General features: G+C 45.9%; 1 protein-coding gene across 1 annotated transcript; it reads right to left on the bottom strand.

Annotated features, from left to right (window-relative positions):
- Window positions 1–305: 305 nt before the first annotated feature.
- LOC147688599 (CGG triplet repeat-binding protein 1-like) lies at window positions 306–782 on the bottom strand. Its single transcript, XM_086939806.1, has one exon. It carries the CDS (start codon window positions 780–782, stop codon window positions 306–308), a length of 477 nt encoding a protein of 158 aa, XP_086795932.1.
- Window positions 783–17721: the final 16939 nt, after the last annotated feature.

Genomic DNA, 17721 nt, shown 5'->3' with positions numbered 1-17721 from the left:
TCTCAACACAGTGTTGTATGACTTGAGCATGTATGCTGCATTGTCAGTGTTAAAGGAAATAACGTTCTGAAAGGCTATGCTGCACTCTGTGAGCACCTTCACAACTGCTTGCGCTACAGTCCCATGGTTGCACTGTGAGAGGAACACTGTGCCTGCTAGGTGGGTGTGGATCTGACGGCCACCCTGCGCAGAAACCACTGCAAATAACACATTCAATACACACCGCCCTTCCACATCTGGTGTTTCATCAAATATAACACTGATCTTTTGATTTTGAAAGTGTTCCTTCAGCTCATTCTTAGCTCCTATATAGCTCTCTGGGAGATGACTTCTAGAAGCTGATTGCTTTCAGGTATCGCTCCACCATTTCGTACTCGCTCCTGGAGAAACTTGCGCAACACAGGGTGGTCGGTTTTGCTCAGAGGAATGTTCAGCGCTGTGCAGACATTGACCCACTCACTTATAATTTCCTGGTTTGAGGCACCGGAAGCTGTACTCTTCGTGAAAAGTGAGTGCATAGTCATCTGACGGGCACACTTTGGTGACGAGAGAGGGTCTGGATCATCTGAACAGCGCTTCAACTGTTTTTGTGACCACACATGCATATCGACTGTGTGTTTCCGGATGTGGTTCACCTCCACATTGCACACACTGTAAAACAGCATGCCACCATCAGCATGCATCACGCTGCTGTACTCTCTGGCCTGATCTGCTGCGATTATATGGGTGGGTAAATGTGATCGGTGCTTCACAGTCTTCACAAGCTGCAGAAACTTCTCCATCTTGCTTTTGTTGTGGTGGCTTGTTGCTCCCTTGGAATCCAAAAGATCTCGGGCTAGTAGGGCACTCACGTAACTCAACAACAAATATATTTGGTGTTACTAGATGTGCTTCAAAGGGGAAAAGGCCATTGCAATTGTTAAATGGAAAGTTAAGAAAACGTAGGGGAAGCAATGATTAAAAATGCATGTAACTCTGAAGCACCTGCAAATGGCAAAACATTTGAAAACTTGTTGGAAGAGATCCGCAATGGCAAGCGGCACTCCCCAATTGGTGTTGAGCAAACAGTGTTAACAAAGCAAGGGCAGTAGCAAAGAAATGAGAACGTGAAACCTTTTGAAGCAAAGTTGCATACACGATGCGTTAACATACAGGTAGGCAGAGGTCCTTTGAAATGGAGTGGCACACTTTTGTGGTCCCGCTAGGCAACTTTGAGTTGTCTGTGCAGGGAAGTGGGGTGCGAGGTAAACATAAAAAACATAAGGCAAAAATGTTTCCCCCAAAAAACAACCCTGCCCCTGTCCTCGGATGCTTGATTCCGTTCTGGGAAGGACATGGCTTTTGTAGTTCGGACTGGACTGTTCCCATGGGGCAACAGGGTCAGAGCTGATTTGCATATCGCCATTGTCTAACCCATGGTGGTGTGGGGTGCAAAAAAATGATGGATTTGGGCCCAGATCTTTTGACTGGGGGAATGTGTGACATTGATCCACATTCGGTCCATCACTTGTTGTTTTTGCAATTGCCCCCCAAAGTGCGGCAGGCCAAAAAGAATGCCCTCCCTGGGCCCGCCGCACACTGGGCACACGGCGGGCCCCACAATTGCTTTTATTTGTATTTGTATTTGTATCTGGGTTTTGTATCGCGCCAACTCACCGACAGGTCTCAAAGCGCTTCTGACCAAGTACAGCAACAAGAAAAAAGATGGAAGAGTGTGGAAATATCGACCTAACTACGGGGATGTAAACGCGTCCTTGAAAAGTAAGGTTTTCAGGGATTTCCTAAAGCGGAAAAGATTGGATTCTCTACGAAGCACCTCCGGTAGCTTGTTCCAGATGGTAGGAGCTTGGACTGAAAAGGATCTGCCTCCTTTTGTTGCCAGTTTAAAGCGTGGGCAGGATAGCAGGAAGGAGTTGGAAGATCGCAGGGCGCGCTTAGGTTCATACATTTCAAGCCAATCTTTTATATAGGCTGGCGCCTGTCCATGAATTGCTTTATGGCAGATGCACATGCTCTTAAATTCGACTCTTTGCTTCATAGGGAGCCAATGTAGCCTATAAAGCAAGGGGGAGTAGTGGGCCCGCCTGGGTACTCCAAATATCAAACGGGCTGCGTCGTTCAAGACGACCTGAAGACTGTTGGTAGAATTTTTTGGGAGACCTAGGTATAACGCGTTACCGTAGTCGATTCTAGACACTATTGTAGCTGAAACAATGGTTCGAAGCATGTTCATTGAGAGTAGGGGGACGAGCTTACGTAGTTGCCTGATCAGGTTGGTACAGGAGCCAACCACAGCGGAAACTTGGTTGGTCATCGAGAGTTCCTGATCGATTTTCATACCGAGGCTCTTTACACTAGGGCACGGTTTAGGGGTGGGTCCAAGTTCTTGTGGCCAGAACAAATCGTTCCAGGGGGAAGTAGAGGTTGAAACTACAAGGACTTCCGTTTTGTCTGGATTGATTTTTAATAGGTTGGACGACATCCAATTTACTGTGAATCGTAGTATATTTTGGGCCATTGACTGAGCCGATGTTGTGTTGTCGATACTCAGCAGCAGCTGAGTGTCATCGGCGTAGTTAAAAACTTTACAGCCCATGTTTGCCAGGGATTCTATCAGTGGCTGTAGGTATAGGTTAAATAAAAGTGGAGAGAGCGCGGACCCTTGCGGGACTCCACAAACTAAGGCGCCTACGTCGGAGACCTGATCTGCTAACTGGAACTGGATCCTCTGCATCCTCCCTGATAGAAATGCCGTTGGCCATTGGAGAGCTTGTTCTCCTATCCCGGACCTGGCTAGTCTGTCCAGGAGCAGTGCATGGCTGACAGTATCAAACGCCGCTGAAAGATCTAATAATGTCAGGGGGCTTGGCTTTTTACTGTCAGCCATGCATCTGAGCTCATCCAGTACTGACAGCATTACTAGTTCCGTGCTATGGTGGGCACGAAAGCCAGCTTGCCGCTCCTGGAGAAGATGGTGAAATTCCAGAAGAAGGGGTGACAATGATTTTAACACATGCCGTTCTAGTACTTTTGATAAAAATGGCAGCTGGGAGATTGGCCTGTAGTTCTTCAGGCTAGTTGGATCTGCCCCAGGTTTTTTTATCAGGGGTCTGACGCGTGCCTCTTTAAAGGTGGTTGGTAATGATCCAGTAGCTAAAGATTTGTTTGGGAGGTCTAAGATCTGGTCCTCTAGAATCGGAATTGCTAGTCGAAAGATATCGGGCGGGCAGGGATCAGCGGGGGAACCTGACTTGGTGGATGCTACTAGTTGTCTAAGGGTGGTGGAGTCAATTTCAGGAAATCTAGTGATGATAGGGGTTGAGGGGTTTGAAGGGGGCAATGGCATGGTGTGTATAGTTGAATTATCTTTTTTGATATCTGACAGTATAGTCGCTACTTTTTCAAGAAAGTATCCTTGAAAAGTGTCACAGTCAATCAATGTATCTGCCTTTTCCTCCTTCTTGCTTAGCTCTTTCAGTATTTGGAAGGTTTCTTTCTGGATGTGTGTGGCGTTGTTCATGCGTGTTTCATAATAGTCCTTCTTGGCTGAAACAATAAGCTTTTTATACAGTTGAAACGATATTCTGTATAATTCTCTATCAGTGTCCTTTTTAGATTTCCTCCAGCATCTTTCAAGATAGCGGAGCTTTCTTTTTTGGTCTCGTAGGCTTTGGGTAAACCAGGGAGCTCCTTTTTCTGCACCCTTTATTTTTTGTGTTTTTTCGGGGGCTATCTCATCAATTGATTGCCTAAGGGTGGTTATTATCGTGTCGTAGTTTAGGTCTAAGTCAGTACCATCTAATGGGATTATGGATTTCTGTTTACATTTGGACAGGACTTTGGTCAGGGTTTCAGAATTGACTTTTTTCCATTGGCGCACTTTTTTTGTTTTTAATGGGAGTTTAGCCTGGGAATTGTTTTGCGATATATCATACAGGATTAGGTGGTGGTCCGACCAGATACAGGGTGTGATATTTGTGACAACCACCTTTGGCAAAAAAGACCAAATGAGATCGAGAATGTGGCCTTTTATGTGGGTTGGAGCTTCCACTAGTTGTACCAATCCAAGAGCGTTCATGGAAGTCTGCAGTTTCTGAGCTGATAAATCTATATCCCTTTTATCCCAGTGAACATTAAAATCACCAGTCACCAAGATGTTTTTGTAACGTGTGCATAGATCCGATATTATAGGGAAAAAGAGATCGTTGAACATTGGAGTACTTTGGGGTGGGCAATAGACTGTTAAGATGATAAAACAGGAATTGTTCATGGTGATTTTTATCCCCAATAGATCAATGGCATTTATGGTCTCAGTTAGGATTTTGGTCACCGTAAGCTGATTTTTAAAAATTGTTGCTACACCACCACCTCGAACCCCATCTGGTCGGTTATGCCAGACCATATCATACCCGCTAGGGAGGGCGGCTATGATGTCCGGGGAGGAAGTATCACTCAGCCAAGTTTCGGTGAGTGTCAGGATGTCGATGGTCTCGTCCTGTAAAAGGGTGAAAATTTCCAGGTGGTGTTTCTGTAGTGACCTAGTATTGAGGGTAGCTAGCTTTAAAGGGGGTGAAAGGCTAGTATTCTTAGGGCTGGGGATATAGAGGATGTTATTTTCCTTGAGAGCGGCACATATGGTAGGGGACAGACTGTACCTGTCAGAGTTCAGTGCTAGGAGATCCTTTGTGGTATAGGTGATACGTGTGCCAGAGTCCCTGAGCCCTGAGCCCGATCGTGCGTGGACGGGCGCAGACAGGCAGGACTCTGGCACGACTCCGGCGCAGGTCCGGCGCGTCCGCTGTTCGCGTCCGCTGCGCGGAGTCATCCCTGTCTGTTTTTATCACGCTTCCAATCGCGTCACCAGCCCAACCCGACCCAAGATGGCCGCCAAAACCGGAGCCCTGCTCTCGGCGTCAACACTCAGCCGAGAGCAGGTCCGGAGCAAAAGGGAGGGGGTGAGAAGTGGTCTAAGGCGCTACTAAGCGCAGGGGGTCTCAGCGCACCTATTAATCTCAGGTGTGCTCGAAAGTGCAAAATACAAGTTCCAAATTAAAACAGTTTTAAAAACAAGAGGAAAGGAAGGAGACCTCCCGGCTTCCGCCTCAGGAGGGGGAAAGTGAGTGCTAAGTCAGAATTACCTGCACCCTAACACATGTCCCTTTTATCACGCTTCCAATTGCGTCACCAGCCCAACCCGACCCAAGATGGCCGCCAAAACCGGAGCCCTGCCCTCGGCGTCAACACTCAGCCGAGAGCAGGTCTGGAGCAAAAGGGAGGGGGTGAGAAGGGGTCTAAGGCGCTACTAAGCGCAGGGGGTCTCAGCGCACCTATTAATCTCAGGTGTGCTCGAAGGTGCAAAATACAAGTTCCAAATTAAAACAGTTTTAAAAACAAGAGGAAAGGAAGGAGACCTCCCGGCTTCCGCCTCAGGAGGGGGAAAGTGAGTGCTAAGTCAGAATTACCTGCACACTAACACACGTCCCTTTTATCACGCTTCCAATCGCGTCACCAGCCCAACCCAACCCAAGATGGCCGCCAAAACCGGAGCCCTGCCCTCGGCGTCAACACTCAGCCGAGAGCAGGTCCGGAGCAAAAGGGAGGGGGTGAGAAGGGGTCTAAGGCGCTACTAAGCGCAGGGGGTCTCAGCGCACCTATTAATCTCAGGTGTGCTCGAAAGTGCAAAATACAAGTTCCAAATTGAAACAGTTTTAAAAACAAGAGGAAAGGAAGGAGACCTCCCGGCTTCCGCCTCAGGAGGGGGAAAGTGAGTGCTAAGTCAGAATTACCTGCACACTAACACACGTCCCTTTTATCACGCTTCCAATCGCGTCACCAGCCCAACCCGACCCAAGATGGCTGCCAAAACTGGAGCCCTGTCCTCGGCATCAACACTCAGCCGAGAGCAGGTCCGGAGCAAAAGGGAGGGGGTGAGAAGGGGTCTAAGGCGCTACTAATCGCAGGGGGTCTCAGCGCACCTATTAATCTCAGGTGTGCTCGAAAGTGCAAAATACAAAAAGAAATGATGCCCCCCAGGACCCGCCGCGTGGCCCATATGCGGTGGACCCAAAAAGAATGCCCCCCCTGGGCCCGTCACACAAGGGGCACGCGGCGGGCCCAACATGAAATTTAACAAAAAAGTATGCCCACCAGGGCCCGCCGCGTGGCCCATGTGCAGCGGGCCCAAAAAGAATGCCCCCCTGGGCCCACCACACACTGGGCACACAGAGGGCGCAACATTTGCTTTTTTTAAAAAAAGAAATTATTCCCCCCCAGGGCCCGCTGCGTGCACCGTGTGCGGCGGGTTCAAATAGAATGGCCCCTTGGGCCCGCCGCACACTGGGCAAGCGGCTGACCCAAAATTTGCTTTTTTTAAAAAAGTATCCCCGCCAGGGCCCGCTGCTTGCCCCATGTGCAGCGGGCCCAAAGAGAAAGCCCCCCCTGGGCCCGACGCACACTGGACATGCGGCGGGCCCAACATTTGCTTTAAAAAAAAGTATGCCTGCCAGGGCCCGCCGCGTGCCCCGTGTGCGGCGGGCCAAAAAAGAATGCCACCCTGGACCTGCTGCACACTGGGCATGCGGCGGGCCCAACATGAACTTTTAAAAAATAAAAATAAATATGCCCGCCAGGGCCTGCCGCACAAGGGACACGCGGCACACTGGGCACTCGGCGGACCCAACATATGCTTAAAAAAAATGTATGCCCCCCCAGGGCCCAACATGTGCCCTGTGTGTGGCGGGCCCACAGTAATAACAAGGCAGCACAGCAGCACAGGTCAGAAGACCTATCTGGGTAGAAGAGACCAGTCCCCTCAGTGTGCGAAATCAGGAATACGGAAAGCAGTTGCAGGGCAGGTGAGCAGGTGAGGGGTGTATATAAACACTACACCTCGCATGCCTGCTGTGAGAACCCTGAGGACCCTCCTTCTATCGTCTCCATGGTGAGAGCCACCGGGCCAATAGAAGGGGTCAGATTTCGCGGGCAGTTTTGTAAAAATCGCTGCATTTTTACAAAACTGCTGATTTTGCGATTTTTTTTACAAATCGCGAAATCCTGGAGGGTCTGAACAAAGGTCTTTAAAAAAATATGTTTCCCATATTTTTCGGAACCACTGCAGAGCATCTAGGTGTTCTCTAACTAATTATCTCCTGAGAATGTTCAATAGGAACCAAGGCAATGAATTCTGGGCTGCCTGTAGAAGCTGCAATAAAAGGCTGAGAGTGCTTAGGTACATGACATTGCAGTTGTCCAGTCTGAACGATCTGAAAGCTCCAAGATAAGGTATCAGAAGAAAGATTTGGGGTACTACCTGAAGAATTTGGAAACAGGTTGCTACTACACATGTAATTTGAGCTGAAAAGATACCTGATTATCAACACCAAAGCTTAGATTTATTGCAGAACTGCCAAGGATTGGCACGGTGCTGAGTTCCTCGGGCAACCAGAGCATTGGCCATGGAAGAGAGTTTTTGCCAATGATAACCTCAGTTTTGTCTCCACTAAGTATAGAGCAATTTTGATTCATCCTTGATGCAGCTGCTAACATGCACTGAGAAGAATTGATTTGTTAACGTACGGATCCTTAGACATAGATTTGATGATCTGTGTGTCACCTGCATATTAAATAATGTTGAAGCTAGCAGATCTGACAAAGGGGAGCAGTGAGGAAATATACACTTTGAGGAGTGTAGGGCTGAGTAAAGAGCCTTGAGGGGCACCACACTGGTGAGAGACAGGAGCTAAGTGTTAGGGAAAACATGTAGCAGTTTTAGTTCTGTCTTTCAGGAGGGTGTAAAACCATTCTAAGATCAAACAGCCTAGTGAGGAGTGCCAAGTGAGATACGGTGTCAAAGGCTGGTGAGCGATATAAATGGACCAGGGCAGCAGAGCTCCCTAGTCCAAGATCTTCCTAAGCTGACATCACATGTGACTGTCAGAAGGGCAGACTCTGATCAGTGAAATGGGCAAAAGCCTGATTTTGAAAAATCGTGCAGAAGGTTTTCTTTCAAGTAGGTGGAAAGTTGTGAGTTGATTGCTCTTTCTAGAACTTTCACAGGCAAAGAAAGTAATGAAATACAGAGAGAAGAGAGGGAGAATTGTAAGTTTTATTCAGGCGACGTGTAACAATAGTCTGTTTCCAATTAGCAGGAATGTTACAATTTCCAGCAAGAGGTTATCTAGGTTGGTCAAAACTGGAGAAATCTCACTATGCACCAACTGCAAATTGTGGGGGGAAAACGTCCAATGGAGAGGCCGATTTAACCTTTCTAAGAAGTTCTGAGACCTGAGTTTCAGATAGAACTGTAAACTCTTCCGGGGAAGACCTAGATGGGGAGCAAGAGTTTTTCCCAAGAAACTTGGAAAAGTCTGATGAGGAGATTGCTCAGAAATCCCTTACACATTCCTGCATTTTCTTTAAAAGACACAACTGAATTGTCACATAGCCCCAGGGTAGACAGGATGTTGCATTCAGCAGTAGTTTAAGATGAGGAAATAGTTATTCAACAATATGCACATGACACCCAGCTATACATAAGGTCTTCTCCTATCCAAGGTAAGAAACCAATCTAATATTAAGATATGGCTTGAAAGCACAAATGGTCAAGTGTCTGGAGCCAAATCCATATGCAACATCTTAGACACCTAACTAATCCTTCAGGATCACTCAAACACAAAGGAAAATCACTGTCTAGTTCTAATGACCACTACTTTGCTTACCGAGGATTTGTAACACATTTTCAAAATTATGCTGCATTTTTACGGGACAGCAAACGCCAACAATATAAAAAAAATGCCAAAATGTTACCTAATAGTTATAAGGGGTCTAGGGGAGCAGAAAAGAGTGACTATATGGTAGTGATCTTTGGATCTTCATTGGCTCTTACTAAAAAAACTAAATTCAACTTGAAATGTTCTGTATGATCTGCAAAGCACTCCTCCTTTGACATGCCTTGTCGCCAATTACCTCACCTTTCAGGAGGAACCCACAATATGAGAATGAGTCTTGCACATTACTATAAATTTTCAAAATAAAACAAAAAACAATAATAGAAAAGGCAATAATGGAATTCAAACTTTTTCCTGCCACGGATCGAGTTTGCACAACTCTTTACCAAAATGCATTTAATTTGCACCGACCCATCTTCCTTTAAAAAAGTCGCTAAAGACTGTTTTTTTGCATCAAAACCATACTCATTCCCATCGCTTAGAACTTACTAATTAGATTCTGTTATTATATTATTTTTAACAAAATGTCGTTAATGTTGTAATCTAATCTGCTGTTTCATGAAGACCGCGCCAGTGCTTTGAGGTGTTGTTTGTGAAAATTCATACATAGAAACTTTAAATACTTGTGCATTTCAAACTTTTTCAACAAAATGTTTAGTTTGATTGCTTTATATGTTTCCGATAGCCAGGTCTGATGACTTAAATCTGTTTTTTTTACTTTTTGGTCACAGACTGGAATCCTGGAGGGCCCACTCAGCCTTTCATCCTTTGTGGTCGATAGAATACCATTCAGTTGGGTAAGTATAAGTAGTTGGTTTTCAACCTCAAGGGTGAAAATGCACTTTGCAAATACAAAAGATAAACTAGACTAAAGACTGAGCTGTCACAATCTAAAATTGCCAGTAGGTGTATGATTGACTTTAGGTTGTTATACTAATGATGGCTTCAGTTTCAAGTATTTTGCTGTTAAATTGTAAGATTATATGGCAGGGGAAAACTACAAAGAAATCTACTGTCGGATGTGTGACACAAAGTTCTAGGCATGTCTAGATTAAAATATGTAATCATGTTATGCAAAGGACCATTGGAGTAAAAGAGAGAATGAGTTGCTTGCATGTGGACCTATTGCAAGGATTGTGTTAGTTTATTGTAAGAGTGGGAAAGGGTGGTGCCAATTCGGGTAAGACGTAGATTTTGCAGTCCATCTTTACCGGTCCGATTGGTGCCGAGTGTCCATGCATGCTAGGAATTCATGGTCTGGACAAGAATACTTTTTCGAATTGTTTTCTTATGCAAAATTACTATATTTTGAATATTTTTTGCTGCTAGACAAGAGTTTCCTCTGTTCTGTTTCTGTTTTTCTGACTAGCGTTCCTGGGGTAGAGGTGCTCTGTTCTAATTCGATTTGCGTTTATAGGCCCACCAAAACATGAACAATAAAAGAATGCTTTTTAGGTCTTGCACCTGGCGACACAGCGCGAAACGCTGTTTGCAGCGAGATCTATTGTTGATGACTTGCCTCGGAAGGGAGACAGGAGATGGGCACACGCAGGGCAAATGGAGGTCGTGAACGCGCCCATGAACATGCACGTAGCGCGATGTGCCAATCTCCTGTCCCCCTTCCGTCCTCGCAAGCTTCATGCAGCGTTACTTTCACTTTCCCGTCCCCCGTCGGCTGCTCTGCCCATCAACGCGCACCTAAGTAGGTGTTCCTCTCTGGCAATCACAGCACACCAAGGACACTAAACAATACTCAAAGGTTTTCTAAGTTGTTGCACACAAAACTAATAATGAACTAACATGTGACTCAGCTAACAAGAGGCGTATACACTACTGAAATGACACACACATTTTTGGCAGAATAACCTAGTGTGTGTGTTACTGATGCAGTTCAGAAAAGCAATGCCAACCTAGGAGGCACTGTTGTTCAAGCAAAGTTTAATGAGACACCCAAATGTGCGTGCCACTGATGAAGCACTCAACACGCTGAAGGTTGGAAGACAGTGTGCGTGTCAGTGTTGTGGTGCTTAGAGTAATGTATGGCATCATTCACAAGTACCCCACAACACCCCTGATCAGCAGCAGCACCTCTGGGGTTCTTACCTCCGAGACCTCTCCAAACCGCAGCAGGGGTGGAAACTTAAGCTTCATATTCTCCATGTCCCTGAGCCCAGCTGGTGCGCAGGGTGGAAGAAAGGCGTCTGGGTTCGGAGGAGCAGTTATGACAGTAATACAGGTGCCATTTGCTTCCCTCATGGGCGCCTTGGCAGCCCCCTCTCTGGGCCACACGAGCTGTGCAGCACCCATTCGAGTACGGCCAGCGAAGTCTGCAGGCGCCAGGCTATGCCGATGTTCACGCTCACGGCGTTCCTACAACGCATGAATGGGGCTCCCCCACTTTCCCTTGCTAACTGTTTGGTGTCTGTCCTCCTGTCCTTGACCGCGTCTTAGCCACCTGGGCATCCCCAACTTTAAAAATCACCCAGCCTTCCTTGACTTTGACTGTGTTAATAGAAAGTTGTTTGTGGAAACGAGGGTGCTTGACAACACTATTTTGTAGCTATCTACATGTTTATTGAGTGCACATGGGGACAGGGGAAGGAGGCGCCAGGTGGAGGAACAACACCTGTTGTCATCAGCTCCTAGAGACAACTGAGTTGGTTTAGTTCGCTACATATGGGTAGCAATTGTAAACGGCGATAATTATTCAGTCTGGTTGGGAGTGGACCACTTTCCCTGTATCCGGTCTTGCTTTCCACTCCACAGAATTTCCAGGTTTGCACACCTGCCCTTGTCCGGAGGAGAGCGCACCAGCTGCTGGAGAGCTCTCAGTGCCCGGGGGACACAAAACACCGCCTCTTATGATTTTAAATATTGATCAGCGTTATCCATACCGCCGCCTCATTACAGGATGGCCTTTGCTAATGGGGAAATGGGCGGTTACACAATGTACAGCCTATGCGGCGAGTTGCACAGCTCCACTCCCCGGCTGTACGGGCTGCAGGGGCGCCGGGCCACTCTCGCCGTGCTGGAGGCTGGTGCGGGCGATGAGGGCAGAATGCGCTACTCCTCAGTGGCCGTGGCCTCGGACAGCGCAGTGAACAATGGAGCGAGGATCCCCTGCAGCCCCAGCCGACTCCTGCACCTCAGACCTGAGATTCCAGATGAGCCCCCCGCCCACGCTCACAGCCAGCGAGATCTGCCGGACCTACGCCCCCAAGTGCCTCTACCGCCCCTAACTGAGCAGAACTAGCATTCAGGACGATGTCTACAACTTCCTGGAAAAGGCCCAGGGGCTGCAAGTGCTTCATTTACCACTTCAGAGTGTAAGTGCTGCTGGGGTTGGTCTTCCCATGCTGTCTTCTGGTGTAGTAACCACCTGTTACGTTGTATCATCATTAATAGAGCTTGTTAGTTTAGTCACACATATTTGGAGCTCTTCTGTACCCCAGTCATTGACGACGTGCCAGTCCATGCTATTTGCCAGTCGGTCAGTAGATTGCTTAACTGTTGTTGACAGTCACTGCATTCAGCTCCTGTATTTGAAAAAGCCTTTGTCGAGAATTGTTTTCAAAGGCTACGAGAAGTGCGTTCAACTCTATATGCTGCCTCCTGTCTATATTTTACTGTTACTGAATCAAGAGGGCCCTCTTGAAATTGTTTTGTCCTGCACCATGCTCCTGGCCGCCCAGGCTAAGGCTTGCCTCATGGAGGTGGTTTCACTGGCACTGACTGCTGAGGGACGCATTCTAGCTGCACGCTGTAAAGCAAGCAGTCAGGATAGAAAAGGTGAGGCTTATGGTTAGCAGCATTACAACACAATAGACAATAACATTAAATAATTGTTCAGGCTGCTTTAATCAGACTCATGAAGGGTGGGGTTAAATGGTGGGAATGAAATGAAGGAGAATCACTTAATCTCCTTGTGCCTAAAATATGTATGTGACCTTGTGTAATGTAAACTAGTGCTAATGTAAAGTGCTCCAATGCCTTTGCGTCAAGTTTCTCTTATGTAAAACTGCAACAACAAAAAATCCCATTTAATTATCGTTATACTGTATTTGTTTTTTTTAAACCTATATTAATTTGTGTTTTTGAGATCAATCTGCCAAAAGTAGGAAACGCTATACTTGTGTTACATTAAGTTTCAGGACTAAAAAATTAGCAGTTCTCTTCAGACAATGTTGTGTTGCTGCAAGCATTACATTTGAAGGATCACTGTACACTTTACATTTTGAAATGTTCATGAAAATAGATTTTTCTTTTTATATGTGCATGAGTCTAAACCGTTTCTCCACTTGTTTTACAGTATTGGAACACATCTAAAGATATTGCAAGGGTTCTGTGTACTTTCAAAGAGATAACTTATATGAACCCCTCTGATTTAGCACTGCAAACCAGCCATAATTGGGTGAAATGATCTCCTCTCACTCATAAGCACCAGAGGCACTGCACCAGCTGCACCTATGATGGTTCTGCCCCAGACGCAGCATTTCCCTCTATTTACATTTTTACATGCAATGCAAGCGTGTCACAGAGGCCGCCCCAAGACAAGGAATGCACCAGACAGGCTGAAGTCCTTAGAGAGCAAGGCTGTTTCAGATGACTATAGAGGCTCATAATCAGCTTGCTGCACTGCACAGACCTTGTAGACAATCTTGGAGCAGGGCCACTCTGTCCAAACCATAGTTAAAGCCTGGTCTTTCATAGGCCTTCCGTACTCTGAATGATGTTGAGGGAGATAATGTGGTCTGACGGATAGATTGCTGACTTTGGAGCTGAGAAACCAAGGTTTGAGCCTCGGGGCATCCTGTGATTGTGGGCAAATCCCTTAATCTACCCGTGCCTACCAAATAAACAAGCATTTGCAATGCAATAGGTCTCGCATGCTTTTGATTTATGTAGTTTTGAAAACGTGCAAGCAGTGTTTATAGTCCTTGCTTACGAGAAGCAAGGCTGGCAGTAACTGCGCCTCTTTTACTGCCAGCCTTGCTTCTATAAGTACAAAGTGCGTATTTACATACCGTTTGCAGGTTTTCAAAACACATAAATAAAAGGCGTTTTCATTTACAATGCCAACAGCTCAAACTCTCGCAAATGCGAGACCTATTGGATTGCAAATGCTTGTTTGGTGATGCAAGTGCGGTTTTCGAGTAGTCCTGATTCGCCTGGATAGAGCCTGGGTGGTAGACCCCGGGGCTTCTTCCTCAAGACTGCACATACTTGAGCCTATATTTACAGAAACAGAAGACAGACTGACGATGTACTTGAAAGCCTAAACAAGCAGAAAATGAAAGAGGGACTGTAAACCTCATATAGGATACACAACTGCAGTAACTAGTAAATGGAGTCTGTCCGTGCCTTTCTTCGAGATTAGAAGATCCTTCGACAAGCAGCAGGTTTTCTCAGAAGCATATTTAGACACTGCACTGGTTGTGTCAATGAACCAGAGGTGGCAGGGTTTATTAGGGTCCTACATTTAATTACTGGTGATCTTTCTTGTCATTGCTGCACCACAAGTTCCTGGGGCCTCATTTATGAGGCCGTGCATCACTTTTACGCCGCCGGTGCGTCACTTTTTGTGACGCACCAGCAGCGTAAAAATTGTGCCTTGTTGCACCATATTTACAAAGTGACGCATCTCGGTAGATGCGTCACTTTGTAAACCCCTGCGTCACATTATACCTGCGCCAGGTATAATGTATGCAAGGGGGGCGTATTGACGCAAGGAAGGGTCGTAAAAGTGACGCAGTGAAATCTATGAGATTTCACTGCGCCACTTTTAGGACGCCGTTGCGTCAAAATCTTGCGCCTGCCTCACAGCAGGCGTAAGACTGACGCAGGCCCTTTCACATGGGGATTGCCCCATGTGAAAGGACGCATTGCTGGAGTTGCGTCACTTTTGTGACACACTCCAGCAATGCGTCACTTTTGCGCTTACAGATCCGTCAGAAATACTGATGTATCTGTAACTCCTTGCGACATGATGCGTCATACATTAAATATGACGCATCAGGAATGTCACAAGGAGTGCGCACTGAGAAGTGACGCATCGCTGCTTTCACGCAGCGGTGCGTCATTTCTCATAAATGAGGCCCCTGGAATCTATCACCGCTACCGGGCTTATTACTCTTATACTCAATAATTCTAAATCAGGATGGCTGTATGTTAGAAAGTGTTTTGATGATTCCTTCTGCTAACAGTGCTTATGTCGTGAGTGTTTGTCTTTCTTTATCAGCTGTTTCACATTTTTCGGCCTTTGCTGGCAGCTCTGCATCATTGGAGCTTCATTTCCATTGGTTGCGCTCTCTTCATTACCATGGAGGTAAGAGATGACAATGGTATAATAAGCATGTGTATAGCATATCCTCTAAGAGCCCGCAGGGTGCAATCCTCTTCTTGGAAAGAGCAACATGATTCGTCTTTTTAGTATCTTTTATCATAAATGACAGCTCAAAGAAAAAACAAGTACAGAGCATTGCAATCAAGCCGGACTATGGGCCTGATGTACAATGCCATCATGTGGTCACACACCCTGTGATTCACATATGACACATTTTGGAATTACAAAATTGCCTTTTGCTATCTACTAGTCTCATTTTGTAATTGTAATTGAAATTGTAATTGCATTTATATAGCGCTTAATACCCCATACGAGGCGTCAAAGCGCTTTTTTTGGCGAGTAGCACACAACTCCGGAACCCAAATAGATTAGTGATGAATTAGTATAGTGAAATATGAAATTAATTTGAGCGGTGGATATGTTAGTCTGTTATTTGGATTGAGAAGGATAGTGGAGGGATAGAAGAGGGATAGTGGAAGGGTTTGCATTTATATAGTGCTTGCTACCCCTTATGATGTGTTGAAACACTTTTCAATGAGTAACTCGCTACTCTGGAAGCCAAGAAGGATTAGTGGTGAATTAGTGTAGGGGAATATGAAGTTAATTTGATTTGAGCGGTGGACATTTTAGTCTGTTATTTGGACTGTAAAAGGATAGTGTAGGAATACAAGAGGGAAGGGTTTGCATTTATATAGCACTTGCTACCCCTCATGAGGCGTTGAAGCGCTTTTTGGAGGGTACCATGCTTCTCCGGAACCAAACAGGATTAGTGGGGAATTAGTATAGGGAAATATAAAATAAGTTTGAGCAGTGGACATGTTAGACTGTTTTTTTGGATTGAAAAGGAATAGTAAAAGGATAGTAGAAGTATGGATTTAGAACGCTTTTTTTCTTTTATTTTGGATTTCATAGCAGTCTTAGGGCATTTGGGATGAGTAAAGGGGAGGTGGAGGGAGAAGTGTCAGAGGAAAGGGTTTAGAAAGGCTTGTTTGAGAGATCTGAATAGTAAAAGACATATGAGATGATGCAAGGAGGTGTAGAGGAGGGAAGGGTCTAGAAAGGGTTAATTTGGGGATTATAGCAGTGATATGGGTTTTGGGATGAATGAGAGAGTGGAGGTATAGGATGTATTGAGAAAGGTACAGGGTGAGAAATAGGGTAGTGCATTGGAGAGAGTAATAGAATGAGGTTTGAAATGAGTCAGAGTGGAGGTAGTGGATATATTGTGAGAGATATAGGGGCACATTAGGATGGCGGGCGAACTTCATCCGCCCGCCTCCCTAACGGAGAACGGGACCGCCCGCCATAAGGGCGGGGGTCCCGTAGGGGGAATTAGGATGTGCCCGCCACAGTGGCGGGCACATCCTACATGTTCATCATTGTGGCGGGCGGTGCACTCAGCACCGCCCGCCACAATGATAAACATTGCAGCACGCATTTGCATATGCAAAGCGGCAGGCACTGCGCGATGCCTGCCGCTTTGCATATGCAAATGTGGGCGGGTACCATAGGTACCCCCATGTGCACCCCCAACACTGGCATCACCTGGGGTCTGCGGGGGGCCCCTGCAGCAATCACCGCCTGCCTTTCCGTGGCGGCATTGCCGCCACGGAAAGGCCCCTAAATTTTGCCATCGTAATATGGCTGGCGGTGTCCATTGCACACCGCCACCATATTAGTCTATCACCGCCGCAGTCGCAGGGCGACCGCGGCGTACGGTCTTTCCGTCCGCTGCTGTCCCCTCCGCCATCCTAATCTGATGAGGGGGGAATCAGGATATGCGTGTCGGGCGGAGGCAATCTGCCCGACATCATAATGGGCCCCATAGTGTGAGAAATAGGGTTTTGCAATGGATATGCTGAATTTGAAGCAAATTAATCAATATAAAAATAAATAAATAGGTACATGATAGGTATACATGTATAAGGAAGGTGATATATGTCGATTTAAGTTGCATTTAATAAACTCAGACTTTCAAGTGTTGCTGTACTTTAAATTAATGTATTTGGTTCTTTTGTAATACAATAGGGAAGCAAATGTATATATATAGATATGATAAAAGATTTACTTATTTATGCAGTCACTTATAAATATGTTAAACATAGAATAATGTAACTATAAGTGATATATACATTTGTTAAGCTCAACTAACGAATATTGAATATTGCAAAACTAGTTTACTAAATCATTGTTAATGGCAATTAGGAAGAGGCTTAAATCGGACATTCCCTAGTAATTGTGGATCACAATGCCATGTATCAATGGTATGTGACCACAATTGATTTTGCAAACCATTCATTGCAAGTTACCGACTCATCAACGGAGGTGGTAACCCAATCACAAATGCAAAGCTGGCTTGATTAGATAGCTTCACTTTCGGAAATCATGTCAGATGGTCTTGGTCCTGAGCCGACAGTGGTCTTCTGGACAACTGCCTGCACCCTGTGCTGTTTTTTTAAAAGCCGCAGTGTTTACTGCAAGAAGCAGGGTCTGTTTTAGAAAAAAATAAGTTTACATAGTTGGGCAACAAAGGAATATGAATATGAAATCTGCCTTTTTTCTGCACAGTCACATCATGTTTTCACCTTTAGCTGAATCCTATATATTTGCTGGCATTAAAACTCTGTGCACTTTAATCCTGTTTGACAGTGG

The sequence above is a fragment of the Lissotriton vulgaris genome, chromosome 10 (assembly GCF_964263255.1).
Source record: "Lissotriton vulgaris chromosome 10, aLisVul1.2, whole genome shotgun sequence".
Classification (NCBI taxonomy): domain Eukaryota; kingdom Metazoa; phylum Chordata; class Amphibia; order Caudata; family Salamandridae; genus Lissotriton; species Lissotriton vulgaris.
This window is presented reverse-complemented; position numbering and strand designations above follow the sequence as displayed.